Genomic DNA, 15,945 nt, shown 5'->3' with positions numbered 1-15,945 from the left:
CTTTAACCTATTCGGACACGAATTTAAACATGTCTTAAACAAGTCGGCCTGTTAAAGACACGAAACATGTTAAACTCTAACCCAAACCTGTTAAAACCCGTTTCGTGTCGTGTCGTGTTAACAGGCTCGTGACATAAATTGGCAGCCCCAAGTCTGTAACAATTAACATTAACATCAGACATCCGCACATATGATTCTGAAATGCACTAAAATATAATCCTGAACGATCCAGACATGTATATGAAACAAATTCATCCAACCATTTCAACTCCAAACGTTCACAAAAAAATCCATCTGTAAAACAGTAAAACACCACGTACAGCCCAATAACTAACGGTTCCGGTTCGCTTATGCCAGGTTGGGGCTGTTCGTGGCACCTCTGTTCAAGTTGAATCGAGGTTGCAGACTATCTTAAGCTTTGTAAATAGAGCTCTAAACAAGAGCTTAAATCAGAGCACATTCAAGTTAAACGAGCCAAACTCATGCTCAGACACAAGCTCGAGCTCAAACTCCACAAGCTCAAGCTCAAGCTCATGCATCGAGACAAGTGCGAGCTCAGCTCATCACTACAACCAAAAAATTCCCAACAATCGACCCAAATAAAACCAAAACAAAAAAAAGAATTCAAGACATAACTGAATTATTATACCAATAGCACAAATCTCAGATCCATTATATACACCTAAACAAAGATATAATCTCTCCAAAACGACAGAAATATACTTAAAAACAAATCAAACCAACATCCAAGCCTAAGGATAGCGTTTCCACGAGTTGTCCTCCCGGTTGTTCCTAAAAGCGCAACAACCAATGGAGCAGACAATGATGAGGAATACAAGAAAGACCACATTCAAGACAGCAACCTTTTTCCAATCACTCTTTATGTTATCAAGCAATCCAGTCTTGCATGATTGACAGTCATAGCAAAGGATGTTTTGATCATTGTTCCAAGCTCTGCAGTCAGGGTTGGTAGCTGCTGTGGTGGTGGTGGTGTTCGTGTTCCAGTTAGTCGGGGTCACGTAGGTGAAACCGCAGGTGTCCGAGGGCTTGCAGCAACCAGACTACAAATAACATAATAATAATATATAATCAGATGAAAAGGCTTGTTTTTAAGTATTAAACAACTTTGATTCGTCTAATTGTGATTCAGGGTCAGATCAGGTATAAACGAGCCGACTCGAACATAAATGAGCTTGAGCCCGAGCTTGAGACGAGCTTAAGGTGTATATTGAAGCTTGTTAGGACATGAAATGTCACATGTATGTCCCCAGTTCTATCAGGTTGGTTCAACAAGAAACCAACGATCGTGAAACCAAGTTAACGTACTGAAAATGTCAAACGAAGCTGATTCGATCGAATCAGTCACTGATTCGATCGAACCAGATCTCATTCGATCGAATGAGATCTGGTTCGATCGAACGAGTCTTCGATATATAAACGTTACTTAGGAAATTTCACACAGGATTTTTAACACAACTCACATTCACGTAAATCAGTGAAGCAGCAGCCTCTCGAAACACTCTCGAGCGTTCTTCGTGTTCTTGGTCGTTTCCTCCAATCCTAGGCGTCAAACCCCTTTAGGAATCGTACCTTCGTGTCCGTTGATCACCACCGAATCGCCGTGTTAGAGGATTCCGCACTCTAACACGTTGCCCCGTGAATCGTTGGGAAACCGAGTCCCGAACCGGTCCTACAAAGTGGCATCAGAGCATCAGGTTCTTGATTCACGAAAGATTCGTGGTGATATTCGTGTTTTTCTTGTCAAAAACATATATTTTGCTTGAAAAATTTTCGAAAACAAGTGTTTTTGTTCTTGGTGTTCTTAGTGTTCTTATCAAAAACTCATAAAATGTCAAATATTTTGGTTTTTGATCTCAAAATTTGGTGTTAAAAGTGTTGGTTTATTGATTTTCAATCAATTCTAATCATCTGTGTTCGTTTTACACGTCTAAATCATCATTTTTTTGCTCTTAAAATTTCGGATTTTATCAAGAACATTCAAAGTGTTCTTCGTTTTTTAAACGTTTGATCCATTTTTGTGTGTTTGCTTGTTTGTTTAAGTGTTAAAACACTTAAAAGAGTCTTATTTTGCTTCTAAATCGATTAGGATTCGTGTTAGTGTTTTTAAAACCGAAAATCTGGTCAAATCTTCTAAGTTTGGAAATTCCGAAAATCCCGATCGAACAAGTCGTATTTTTGGAACTCATTCGATCGAATAAGCCTTCTATTCGATCGAACCAGTTTGAATTTTGACCGAATTAGTTTTTCGCGCCGTGATTTACGCCAAGTCCATTCGATCGAATCAATTCGATCCACCCATTCGATCTCCTACTTATTCGACTGCCAGAACCCTTTCGATCGAACCGGACACTCATTCGATCGAACAAGATCGTATTCGATCGGATAAGCTTCAGAAGACCAGAACTGTGAATCAGTCAGACATTCGATTGAATCAGGACACATTCGATCGAATAAAGAATACATTCGATCGAATCAGAACACATTCGATCGAATCAAGTCACATTCGATTAAAAGGCTGATTTCTCAATACTTAGCAAATTTTCAATTATTTTTCAGTCTTTTCAAGTGAACTTTTTCACTAGAATTGACTGACACTTTTGTTACTAACGTTATTTGTTAAGTGTTTACAGATCAAAGTTTAAAACAAAGAAGCAAACATGTCTGCCAGTTCAAGTGCAAACAAAAGGATCCAATCGATCCTTGAGAGTGATTCAGAATCTGGAAGCTTCAACAAGCCTCCAAAGTTGATGGCACTCAATGAGTTTACTACCTGGAAGACAAGATTCCAGATCCATATCACAGGTGTGAATCCTGGACTATGGGAAGCGGTTCAGACAACGTGGGTGCATCCTACAAACGATGATGGTGAAAGCCTGAGCTACTTTAGGCTGTCAGAAGAACAAAAGACAGCCTTTGATGCTGAGAAGAAAGCCTTCTCTTTACTGTCTCAAGCTCTCTCCAGCGATCTCTTCCATCAATTTAACCAGTTCACAACAGCGTCAACTCTTTGGAACGCACTGGTAGAACGATGCGAAGGATCTGAGTCGCTTAGAGAAATTCACGCACGGGAGCTAAAGCGTGAATTTGATTTGTTTGGTCCAGAATCCGGCGAAGACATTGAATCGTTGCTGTCAAGATTCTATCATCTTATGTCAGAGCTAAAGTCCTATAATGTCAAAACAACAGGGACTGAAAAGGTTAGATGTCTCGCTCAAGGACTCCTAACAAGCTGGAACACCTTCCTGACTGTGATGAGAAGAAGTCATCAACTGGAGACGATTCTTCTTTCTGACTTTATAAAAGAAATCAGACAGGAAGATGCTGAATTAAGAGCATCCTCCAGGAAACCCAGAGCAACATCTGACAAGTCGCTGTACATGTCAAAATCACCAATGTCAGATTCAAATGACCATGCTCCAATGAAGACTGCGTTTGTCTCCTCAATGTCAAATCAATCTAAGGGGACCGAAACGAGATCTTCTGCACCACCAACATCAAATTCCGGAAATTCAAGTTCTAACTCCGGACCCAAGTCAACTGAAAAGGCAACGTTAAACACCAAAGGCTTGGGAAAGGTAACGGTGGAAGTTGCCAAAGAACATATGGCAACGTTAGGCACAATAATTGAATCATACAGCTCAATGGTGGCTGGTAAACTTGGCAACAGTCATCTGGACAGCGATGACTATGAACAGCTAGATGAAGACGATATGGAACGCATCGACATAATGTGGGCACTTGGCAGCGCGTTCCGTAGGGCTAGAAAGTGGGCTAAGAAAACAGGCCAAGCCCTTTCAATCAATAATAAATCCAAGTTTGGTTTTGATAAAACCAAAGTTAAATGCTACAACTGTGGCGAACTTGGTCACTTTGCCAAGGAGTGCTCTAAACCAAAGAGGGAAGGTCACCAATATCCCTTCCGAACTACTTCAACTTCATCTACTCCTGCTGCAGCCGCTGCAAATGTCAACAATGAGAGACAACTGGTCCCTCAGAATCAAACAGCAGCAAACAACGCCAACATCAACAATGAAACTGCTCTTGCTGCTCAAGGTGATGAAGGCGAGTCCTGGAACTTCAGCATTAACATGGCTGACATCAACATTGTGGATGAAGACTCAGAATCTGGGTCTGATGATTCCTCAACTGATGAAGAATACATTGTCGAGGAGCCAGCTACTGAAGTAAATGAAGGAGAGCATGAAGCTGAAGTGTCATCAGTGGAGATTAAGGAGGATCAAGCAAAAGAGTCAAATGTTCCTCAATCATCTCCAAGTTCAACAATTCCTGCAGAAGCTGCTACTGTTGAAGAAGTCAACGAAGTACTGTCAAAAGCAACTTCTGCATCTTTTCTGGAAAGAGCAGGGAATCTTTACTTTGCGTTCATGGCAGAGACGTCAAATGATGCCAAGGTAAGTTCAAACCCGACTACTCCCAAACCAGAAAATACCAAATGTTTAAAATGTGAAAAATTCTGCTGCTGTTTTTGATTGCAGCAGTTGGACATTAAACGGATTATCATCACCTGTTTGATTAAACAAACACAATGTAACAACAATTGTAAGTAAACATATGTAATATCATAAACATGAAATACAATATCATTACATATGAAACTGAGTTTATACAAAAATCATCATTTAACAAGATTTAACATTTAAATCCTCACTACATTCACTCAACTCACTCTTTAGTACCTTCACCACCATCATCTGAAGAGTCAAGTTCGTCTGTGTCCACATCAACATTTGTTGGACCTTCCAAACGTAGAACATCTCCTTTCAGTTCTGTTACTTTCGCCTCAAGGCTTAGATTCGACTCTCGTAGTTCCTTGATAGAAGAGCCCTGTTCGGCGACAGTCGCATTCAGCTGAGTGTTTTCAATTCTGAGCATGTTGTTTTCGGCTTGAAGTTTGGCAATCTGCTCATCTTTCGTTCGATTTTGCTCTTCTTGCCGTCTATTCAGCTCTTCTTGCTCAGTCTTGAACATGAACATCTTCATCATTGCCATGTGAAGATCAGCTAGTTCTGTTGCAACCTGAGGAGGTATAGACATTTCTGGTTGAGGTTGAGTAGTCGGTTGTGGTGCTGGTTGCGGTGGTGGTGCTTGTTGAACGGGAGGAGCAGCAGACGAAGTCCCAACTGATTGTAACGGTGGAGGACGTGGGAGATCAGAAAATAGACTACGATACTTCCTTGTAACGGTGGAGGACGTGGGAGATCAGAAAATAGACTACGATACTTCCTTGTAGCCTTCTTCTTTTGCCTCTTCGCAGGCCTTTCTTCGCCCGCAATTATATCGGCCAGTTGCTCCTCGGCCCTAACCTCACCAGCAAAGTGCACATCCGATGCACTTGCTTCATCACCAGCATCCAGATCCTCAACGCTTAAGAATGAATCAGCCTCTTTTTCGGCATCTGTTCTGGTGTCTGCCGGTACCGCCTCCTCCTCAGTGTCAGACTCGTCGCTGGTTTTCTGATAAGTGAAGTTCTCGACATCTGAATCACTGGCGGCTTTCCTCCACTTCCTCTTCGGAGGAGCCTTGTAAGACTGATTTGCCACGTGCCCAAAACACCTTTTGTGTGGTGGCCTTGTGGGGCGATCCTTGTATGATTTTAATCGGTTGAGGGTTTCGTTCTTCATGTGGTCCAGTTTCACCACATCACCCTCATTTTCTTTCAGTAAACCCAGAGCTTGACTATCGACGATCATTTGCGCAAATCGCGGGTACTGTAGAAACTTCTCACCCGCCCCTTGTTTTATTGTAAGATTCTCCACCATATGGTTGAAGGTCATCTGCGAGAAGTTGTAGGGGCGGTTCATCACTAATGCAGCCATTGTAAACTGCATGCTTTCCCTCAATTTATCAAAACTTGTTCTTTGAGGCCCTAAGCAGTGCATCACCACGTGTGCCAGATATTTGAACTCTGGACACAGATTGGCTTTATGGAGTAGACCGGCATTTAGGTCACCGTCGTACTTCATTCTGGCAAAACAGCCTCTGGTTCCAGCAGGATGTAACACAATAGGATCTGAATCAGAATCTACAAACCCACAGACTTCCCTAAGGATTTGGGCAGATATAACAATTTCGTGCCCTCTAACAGTGGAGCGAATTACCGACGGCACAACTGTTTGGACGTGCGTGGCATTCCTCCAGAATTCCTGTTGAACTGACATGACGGGTTCGACTACCCTAGAGATAGGTCCGTGAATCCTGGACCGTTTCAGAAATTTGATCATGGTTGCAAAGTCTTTCCCATGGCTTGCCTTTTCGTCAAGAAAGGCTACAATGTTGTGCTTGATTGATGTTTTGAAAGGCACAAAAACTTCTGCAACTTCAGCCATTTTATCTGCAAACATAAACGTGTTAGAACGAACAGATATCGAAAAAACTGAATGCGTTTAACATTTTCAAACTTTCTGGACTGGTTCAATCGAATGAGTAATGATTCGATCGAATGAGCTACTCATTCGATCGAGTGAGATCTAATTCGATCACAGACAGTCGAATGAGATAGATTTCACCTTTGACCTCTGATTCGATCGAACTACTGACCGAATAAGTCTCATTCGATCGAACAAGAGACTCGTTCGACCGAATAGACTGATTCGACTCATTCAAACGGCAGCCCAGATTTTGAAGAATCCCGATCGAAATTTTCGATTGTTTAAACGATACTCAACACACAGATAGCATCGATTGTAGTTTGTGAACATTTATCAACATTAAATTACAAGTTTTAACGGTTAAAAAGAGTTTATTGATTGTTTCTTTCTAATGTCCGAGTCCGAGAACAAATCGACCAAAAACTTGATCAAAACACGGTTATAATCCAAAAATTCTTACATATTTGTGATGTACGTGAAAAACCGAGTAAGATGTATGGATCAAAACGAGGAATTCGCGAAAACGATTTTGAGAGCAATTTTCTGGAATTTTTTTTTTTCGAACTTTTCTGACCGATCGAATGAATCTGAGTATTTATACTGTTTCTGGACTCATTCGATCGAATGAGATGTCATTCGATCGAATATGATCTCATTCGATCGAATAACATTCCTATTCGTGCGAATGGCAATTCAGTCGTACGAATGAGATTTCATTCGATTCACAGGACTTGTTCGATTGGACCAATCGATCGAATGTGAGTCTATTCGATCGAATAAGTCTCTCGCAACAACTCTCATTCTCGCAACAACTGACTCGATCGAATCGGCTCATTCGATCGATTTACTCGATCGAATAGCCACATATTCGATCGAATGAGGGAAAGACTTTGAAAAAATAAACTTTTAAACTTTTTATTCCCCGCAATCGATCGTGGTGCCTTTGAACCTGCAAGAAAACATAAACTTTTGACACTTGGTTAGTTTTCTTAGACATTTTCCGATAATGAGAGCTTAGTTCCTACAGAACATATAGACCATAGAACATTAGTAAACAAACGGAAAAGTATCAGGCACAACCATCTTTGGGTTTTCTTGCCACTTCTTCTTTCTTTCATGCACGAATATGTAATGTTATTCGCACGAATAGGAATGTTATTCGATCGAATGAGATCATATTCGATCGAATGACATCTCATTCGATCGAATGAGTCCAGAAACAGTATAAATACTCAGACTCATTCGATCGGTCAGAAAAGTTCGAAAAAAAATTCCAGAAAATTGCTCTCAAAATCGTTTTCGCGAATCCCTCGTTTTGATCCATACATCTTACTCGGTTTTTCACGTACATCACAAATATGTAAGAATTTTTGGATTATAACCGTGTTTTGATCAAGTTTTTGGTCGATTTGTTCTCGGACTCGGACATTAGAAAGAAACAATCAATAAACTCTTTTTAACCGTTAAAACTTGTAATTTAATGTTGATAAATGTTCACAAACTACAATCGATGCTATCTGTGTGTTGAGTATCGTTTAAACGATCGAAAATTTCGATCGGGATTCTTCAAAATCTGGGCTGCCGTTTGAATTAGTCGAATCAGACTATTCGGTCGAACGAGTCTCTTGTTCGATCGAATGAGACTTATTCGGTCAGTAGTTCGATCGAATCAGAGGTCAAAGGTGAAATCTATCTCATTCGACTGTCTGTGATCGAACTAGATCTCACTCGATCGAATGAGTAGCTCATTCGATCGAATCATTACTCATTCGATTGAACCAGTCCAGAAAGTTTGAAAATGTTAAACGCATTCAGTCTTTTCGATATCTGTTCGTTCTAACACGTTTATGTTTGCAGATAAAATGGCTGAAGTTGCAGAAGTTTTTGTGCCTTTCAAAACATCAATCAAGCACAACATTGTAGCCTTTCTTGACGAAAAGGCAAGCCATGGGAAAGACTTTGCAACCATGATCAAATTTCTGAAACGGTCCAGGATTCACGGACCTATCTCTAGGGTAGTCGAACCCGTCATGTCAGTTCAACAGGAATTCTGGAGGAATGCCACGCACGTCCAAACAGTTGTGCCGTCGGTAATTCGCTCCACTGTTAGAGGGCACGAAATTGTTATATCTGCCCAAATCCTTAGGGAAGTCTGTGGGTTTGTAGATTCTGATTCAGATCCTATTGTGTTACATCCTGCTGGAACCAGAGGCTGTTTTGCCAGAATGAAGTACGACGGTGACCTAAATGCCGGTCTACTCCATAAAGCCAATCTGTGTCCAGAGTTCAAATATCTGGCACACGTGGTGATGCACTGCTTAGGGCCTCAAAGAACAAGTTTTGATAAATTGAGGGAAAGCATGCAGTTTACAATGGCTGCATTAGTGATGAACCGCCCCTACAACTTCTCGCAGATGACCTTCAACCATATGGTGGAGAATCTTACAATAAAACAAGGGGCGGGTGAGAAGTTTCTACAGTACCCGCGATTTGCGCAAATGATCGTCGATAGTCAAGCTCTGGGTTTACTGAAAGAAAATGAGGGTGATGTGGTGAAACTGGACCACATGAAGAACGAAACCCTCAACCGATTAAAATCATACAAGGATCGCCCCACAAGGCCACCACACAAAAGGTGTTTTGGGCACGTGGCAAATCAGTCTTACAAGGCTCCTCCGAAGAGGAAGTGGAGGAAAGCCGCCAGTGATTCAGACGTCGAGAACTTCACTTATCAGAAAACCAGCGACGAGTCTGACACTGAGGAGGAGGCGGGTACCGGCAGACACCAGAACAGATGCCGAAAAAGAGGCTGATTCATTCTTAAGCGTTGAGGATCTGGATGCTGGTGATGAAGCAAGTGCATCGGATGTGCACTTTGCTGGTGAGGTTAGGGCCGAGGAGCAACTGGCCGATATAATTGCGGGCGAAGAAAGGCCTGCGAAGAGGCAAAAGAAGAAGGCTACAAGGAAGTATCGTAGTCTATTTTCTGATCTACCACGTCCTCCACCGTTACAATCAGTTGGGACTTCGTCTGCTGCTCCTCCCGTTCAACAAGCACCGCCACCACCACAGCAACCAGCACCACAATCAGCACCACAACCGACTACTCAACCTCAACCAGAAATGTCTATACCTCCTCAGGTTGCAACAGAACTAGCTGATCTTCACAAGGCAATGATGAAGATGTTCATGTTCAAGACTGAGCAAGAAGAGCTGAATAGACGGCAAGAAGAGCAAAATCGACTGAAAGATGAGCAGATTGCCAAACTTCAAGCCGAAAACAACATGCTCAGAATTGAAAACACTCAGCTGAATGCGACTGTCGCCGAACAGGGCTCTTCTATCAAGGAACTACGAGAGTCGAATCTAAGCCTTGAGGCGAAAGTAACAGAACTGAAAGGAGATGTTCTACGTTTGGAAGGTCCAACAAATGTTGATGTGGACACAGACGAACTTGACTCTTCAGATGATGGTGGTGAAGGTACTAAAGAGTGAGTTGAGTGAATGTAGTGAGGATTTAAATGTTAAATCTTGTTAAATGATGATTTTTGTATAAACTCAGTTTCATATGTAATGATATTGTATTTCATGTTTATGATATTACATATGTTTACTTACAATTGTTGTTACATTGTGTTTGTTTAATCAAACAGGTGATGATAATCCGTTTAATGTCCAACCGCTGCAATAAAAAACAGCAGCAGAATTTTTCACGTTTCTACTGGACAATCCAAATGAGCAGCGAAACTTCGCAAGTGGAGACTTGGAAGAAGGTGAAATTTCTCATAATTTCACAGAAGAAGAATTGGAACAAATGTTTGAGTTATCCAACGTAGAAACAAGCAAGTATCTGGCTTTGCCTCCAACAGAACAAACGTCTTCTTCTGCTGCTACACCTGAATCATCATCATCTACGGCCACTGATCCCTCACACGTCGATCCCTCTCAATTTGATGACGTTGAAATGGAAGACTTGTCAAAGGAAGAGTATCCTGAATACTATACGTCTCAAAATGACGATCTTCCTAACTTTGCAAGTTTCTTCCAAAATGTAACAGAGGAGGAAATACAGAAAAAGGCTGAAGAAAGGTCAAACAATATGGAACAGCCTTCTGAAGCGGATCAAGCCGAATTTTTAGAGAAAACCGAGGAATGCAAGAAAGCATTCAATGCTATTCTTGAGAAGATAAGATCCAGACAACAAGCGAAGCCGACCATTCCTCATACAACGTCATATAAAATGAAGGGTCGCAGAACTTCAGGAGAAATTATCGCTTGGGCATGTCTGAAGGATCTTAACTGCGTAGCTGTCAAGAGAAAAAGGGGGGTTGAATACTTTCAACGTATTACTGATTTGAAGACCCTTCCTACTCATGATCTGAACCGTCTGAATTATCTTGATCTGCTATACGCCAACTCATCTCCATTTGCCACGTATTATCAGAATGTGTTGCGAAAAGAGTACAACACAAAATGGAAGATGATCACACCACAAAGGCCGAAGAGATATCTAAGCAAAAAGGAGATCGATCCGATCACCAACAGGCCAAAAGTTATTTTGAAGTACATGCCACCACTCACAATGAAGAAGATTCCTCTTAGAAAGATGAAGCAGGACTTCTACAAATCATTCAGGCATTGGTACTATAATGGAAAACTGCATGAGGCAGTTATTGTGCTCAATGACAATGGAAATTGGAGCACAATTCGTATTTTTGATCCAATGTGGCTCACAAATTTGTCAAGGGAGGATGTCTATACGTTGTACAAGACAGAGATTCTTTACGCTCCCGAAGACATAGAGCAAGCGTTAACGTACAGAAATGTCATTAGGATTTGCTTTGCCTATGACATGCATGCAGGATCAAATTGGAAAGAACAACAGAAGAAGTATGCCCAAGAAACTGAAGATTAATTGTCATGTCTATCATTTATCTTGTTTCTTGTTGTAATTCAAAGTTAAATCTTCTGGTTGTAATTGTTTTGAATTGAATGAAATATGATTTGGAATATTGTGATAGATTATGCTTTAATGTCAATTTTGCAAATCTAATACAATTGTGCTTAAATGTTAATCCAAAATTCCAATTGACAGCGTCTCAGGATATGCGGAACCTATGGTAAGTCTGACTGACTGTACCATTTGGTAAAGAGAGAACTCCATGAAGAAAGGAGTTTGTGGATGCAACGTATGCACCACTAGTTTTGAGAAAAGAGAGAGTGAGATAACTCCAAGGGGGAGTTACGGTCGAGCAAGAGAACTCGATTGATTACAAGCAAATAGAACTGGCTCCAAGGGGGAGTTTGTTAGGACATGAAATGTCACATGTATGTCCCCAGTTCTATCAGGTTGGTTCAACAAGAAACCAACGATCGTGAAACCAAGTTAACGTACTGAAAATGTCAAACGAAGCTGATTCGATCGAATCAGTCACTGATTCGATCGAACCAGATCTCATTCGATCGAATGAGATCTGGTTCGATCGAACGAGTCTTCGATATATAAACGTTACTTAGGAAATTTCACACAGGATTTTTAACACAACTCACATTCACGTAAATCAGTGAAGCAGCAGCCTCTCGAAACACTCTCGAGCGTTCTTCGTGTACTTGGTCGTTTCCTCCAATCCTAGGCGTCAAACCCCTTTAGGAATCGTACCTTCGTGTCCGTTGATCACCACCAAATCGCCGTGTTAGAGGATTCCGCACTCTAACACGTTGCCCCGTGAATCGTTGGGAAACCGAGTCCCGAACCGGTCCTACAAAGCTTATGTAATAAATGCTACCAAGCAGGTGTTTCATACTGGGCTTGTTTAGGCTCTTATATAATTATTACTTAATAATATAATAATAATAATAAAATCTATTGTAAAAAACATTAAGTTAGGATAATAATAGTTAAATAATATATTATCACATGTCAAACCTATATTTACATGCATTTATATAACTTCTATTTAATTATAAAATAATTATTATTATAGCAATATTAAATTAGAATAAAAATTATAAAATAATAGTGTGTCATTGTAAAATATATATTTATAATACATATACATATATAAATAGAATAATTATAATAATAATGTGCTGAACCCGAGCCAAGATTGAGCTATAGAAATATAGCTAGAAACAAGCCAAGTTCAAGCTCTTTTAAGTTAAACAACGAGTTCAGACTCCGCACAACTAGTTTAGAAACAAGATCCAAATTCAGTTTTTAATTTTTTATATAACATCGGGACCAACTATAAGTCAACTAAAATCCACCAAGTCCATCATGGCTGAGAATTCACATTGCTTACCAAATAACTCAATTTTATAACCAACCACACTTTTTTCCATCCATTAAGGCAAAAGTCATCTTTCAGTTTAAAAGGTTACTTACTTTATAGATTTTAAAAAAAGGAGCAGTTGCATAAACAAATACTTAATCATCATAACAAGTCCCACATAAACCTTTTGATGATGTTATATACATCAAAGCCAATTATTTTAGAATGGGGCCAAGCCTAATTAACCCGGAATCAGTTCAGTCGGCTCATTAAAACATGTTGAACCAGTTTTATGGTCCGTTTTCAATGTTTTCAAAAAACCAAAAATAAATAAATAAGAGTAAATTTTCAAAAATTATTTACCCCAAACATAAGTTATAACACCATATTTGCCCTATCAAAGTATCAAAAATCAAATATAGTCATTTAAAATAATTAAAAACAAAAAAAAAACCTTTTATTACACACTCCTTTACTTTTTAGTTTTTAAACTCCAAAATTCTCTTATCCTAATTCAAGTCTACATATATTATAACGATAAATGGAAAAATAAAAATAAAAATTCTTGATCAGCCAACGAATCCTTCAAGTGGGCTATTGCCTAGATTTACCCCAACGGGATACAATCGCCTTATGATCCGAGGAACCAGTTCAGTTCAAGGATCGATCCAACACCTACTTCCTAGTCTCCCATCAAATGATGGGTAGGAATCGAACCTTGGTCACATGAAGCACCAAATCCCGTCCTTACAGCTCCACCACAATATAATTAGCTTAAAATTATACAAAATTAATAATATAGTTGATATTATAGAAAAGTTAAAAATAAAAGCATATAAAACAGAAACACTTGTAAAAACAAAAGAGGAGCTATTGATCATTTTTTAATAATAAAACGTTGGCAAAAGTTAGATCTAAGTCAACCTATTGATGATGTTGACACAGTTTACACCTACTTGAATATCAAATTTAGATCTTAGAAAATGAATATTAAAAATAAAATAAAATACCTGAATAGCAGATAAATGTTTGTTATTAAAATCATCAAGCGGAGTATTGTTGCCATCATCAATCAAGGTCTTGCAGACCTTACTATCCTGCAAACAACTCCTAATCTTCCTCCAATTCTTGTCACTGTTGACCCGCTTCTGCAGCCAGGTGGAATAATCGCCCAGCCTATACTCCTTATAGCCTTTGTTGGTGACAGCAAAGGCAAAGATGGTGAAGCAGAAGAGCAGGAGGATCAAGAGGAACATGACGAGGAGGTAGACCCAGAGGAGCCAAGAGACGCCGAGGGCGATGATGGGCTTGTCGAGGAAGCGCTCGCATTCGGAGGTGCCTTGGCTAGGATCGGAGGAAGGTGATGAAGTTCAGGATGCCCACAAGGTTGTTGCTGAATCGAACCATGGTTGAGTTAAGTGGATTCTGAAAACAAAAGGTTTTGGTGGATGGAAAGATGATGATAAGTCAAAGGGGGGTTTATATGAGCTGGGTTTTGTGTTACCGGTGTGGACTGTGGATGATATGTTTTCTGAATACTACCTTAGGCTTTGACTTTACTTTTTATATGGCCCCTAGTGTTATTTCATATTTTCTTTAAAGGAAGTTCTTATATGTCCGGTCATAACCTTATTATGATTTGGTACGATAGGGGTATCGAAAATATCGATACTGAATTTGAACAAATTTATGTGTCAAATGTTGTGCCGAATGTATTGGTTCAGTGATGGCATGCCCGCTTTGATACCTTTTGTTATTCTTTCCTAATCTCCATTTATCGCATTTGTAATCAACGGGTAATGAAGAAACCAAAAAGCGTGATAAATTTTTCATAATAAATAAGCTATAACACCAAAACCTAAACATACAAAATGTCCTGAAATTCTATCAGCTTCAATATGGAAAACAAAAGAAGAAAGATACGGATACTTGTACTCAATAGGGAAACCGGTACCTAATACTTAAAAAATACTCTATATTTTTCAATAGGTACCAAATACCGATAGAATACAGATATTGATACCGAAAATAACGAATACCAAATTTGAATAAAGTGGGTACCGAATACCGCACCGTATGTATTGGTTGTATGGGTACGGTAACGGTATTCAGAAGAAAAAAAAAACATTTCTAGTTTTTTTATACATGTTAATGATTTGTGTTCATAAAAAATAGAAATCTTCTTAATAAAAATCAAATCGATTGATTCAGGCTATTCGATATGTATATAAGTTAAACCAGGTCTAATGATTTGGCTAACGGAGTAATGGTAACGTCCTACAAGTTACATCAAACCGGTCCTACTCGACCATGAACACATGTTAACCATTTTTATAGGTTTAATTTTGTATGTTTAACGTTAATCATTTGTGATGGAGAACAATGGATGAATTTGCTCATGTGAATAAGTTTGGGGAGTCGTTGTGTAATTTATGCATATACAAAGGGCATAGTGTTTTGGAGGGGTGTTACGTGTCACGCGCTTACGCGTATAGTGTGTGAGTTCAAACGGCATGGTGTTGGAAGTTTCATTCTTCTTTGCCCCGAAGACCTGTTCTCTTTGCTTACAAATCATGTTTTCGTTATCATTTGAAATGACAAGTATTAAAATTATTAAATTCGATTCTATCTATAAACAAGAAAATAAAATATAGTAGATTTTCCTTATAAACATATACGGGTATTTAAGATTCCTTATTTTACTTATTATTTGTAACACCTTATAATTTATTTATTAATAATAAAATAAAGAAATGCTAAAGACCTCTATTAATATATGTCTTGTGAGAATCAATTCTTTTACCTTATCTAACTTTATCCTTATCTAACTATATAGTTATTTAAGACTGACTATAAATGATTAATTTCAATACAATACTTGTGAACCGATGATTATAAGCAATGATTATACAGTGGTTACCATATAAATTATATAAAAAAATAGTTATTACATTGAAATAGAAGGTAGACGGACAATAAGTTGTGTTGTTTACCTCATTTTTTTATTGTAAAACTCAATATTTTAAAAACTATATTGATTGATAACAATACTATGCATGACTCGTTGAATTCAGCAAAGTAACTTCACAACTTCAGGTGCGAGGAAACCAAGAGTGTCAAATACAAAAGTTATAAATACATGTTTATTGTCAAAACAAGTTTTCTCATATTTAGTCAACTTGCATGATACAGCTTCTCGTGTATAATGATTATTCTATCGAGATTAACCTAAAATAACATGTAAAAGTTAATTTACTAAATAA

At 39.0% G+C, this 15,945-nt stretch overlaps 1 protein-coding gene across 1 annotated transcript; it reads right to left on the bottom strand.

Moving 5' to 3' along the window:
• Window positions 1-618: 618 nt before the first annotated feature.
• Window positions 619-14,089, bottom strand: LOC143618364 (tetraspanin-8-like). Its single transcript, XM_077090612.1, is given in 3 exon segments — window positions 619-1,061; window positions 13,693-14,023; window positions 14,025-14,089. Coding segments are annotated over 3 exon segments (705 nt in total). The 3' UTR covers window positions 619-752.
• Between the last annotated feature and the right edge of the window lie 1,856 nt (window positions 14,090-15,945).

The sequence above is a fragment of the Bidens hawaiensis genome, unplaced genomic scaffold, assembly GCF_021521415.1.
Source record: "Bidens hawaiensis isolate Kalapana, Puna unplaced genomic scaffold, B.hawaiensis_p1.1 tig00070659_1, whole genome shotgun sequence".
In the NCBI taxonomy this organism is placed as follows: Eukaryota; Viridiplantae; Streptophyta; class Magnoliopsida; order Asterales; family Asteraceae; genus Bidens; species Bidens hawaiensis.
The sequence above is the reverse complement of the archived record's forward strand: the minus strand, read 5'-3'. Positions and strand labels throughout refer to the sequence as shown.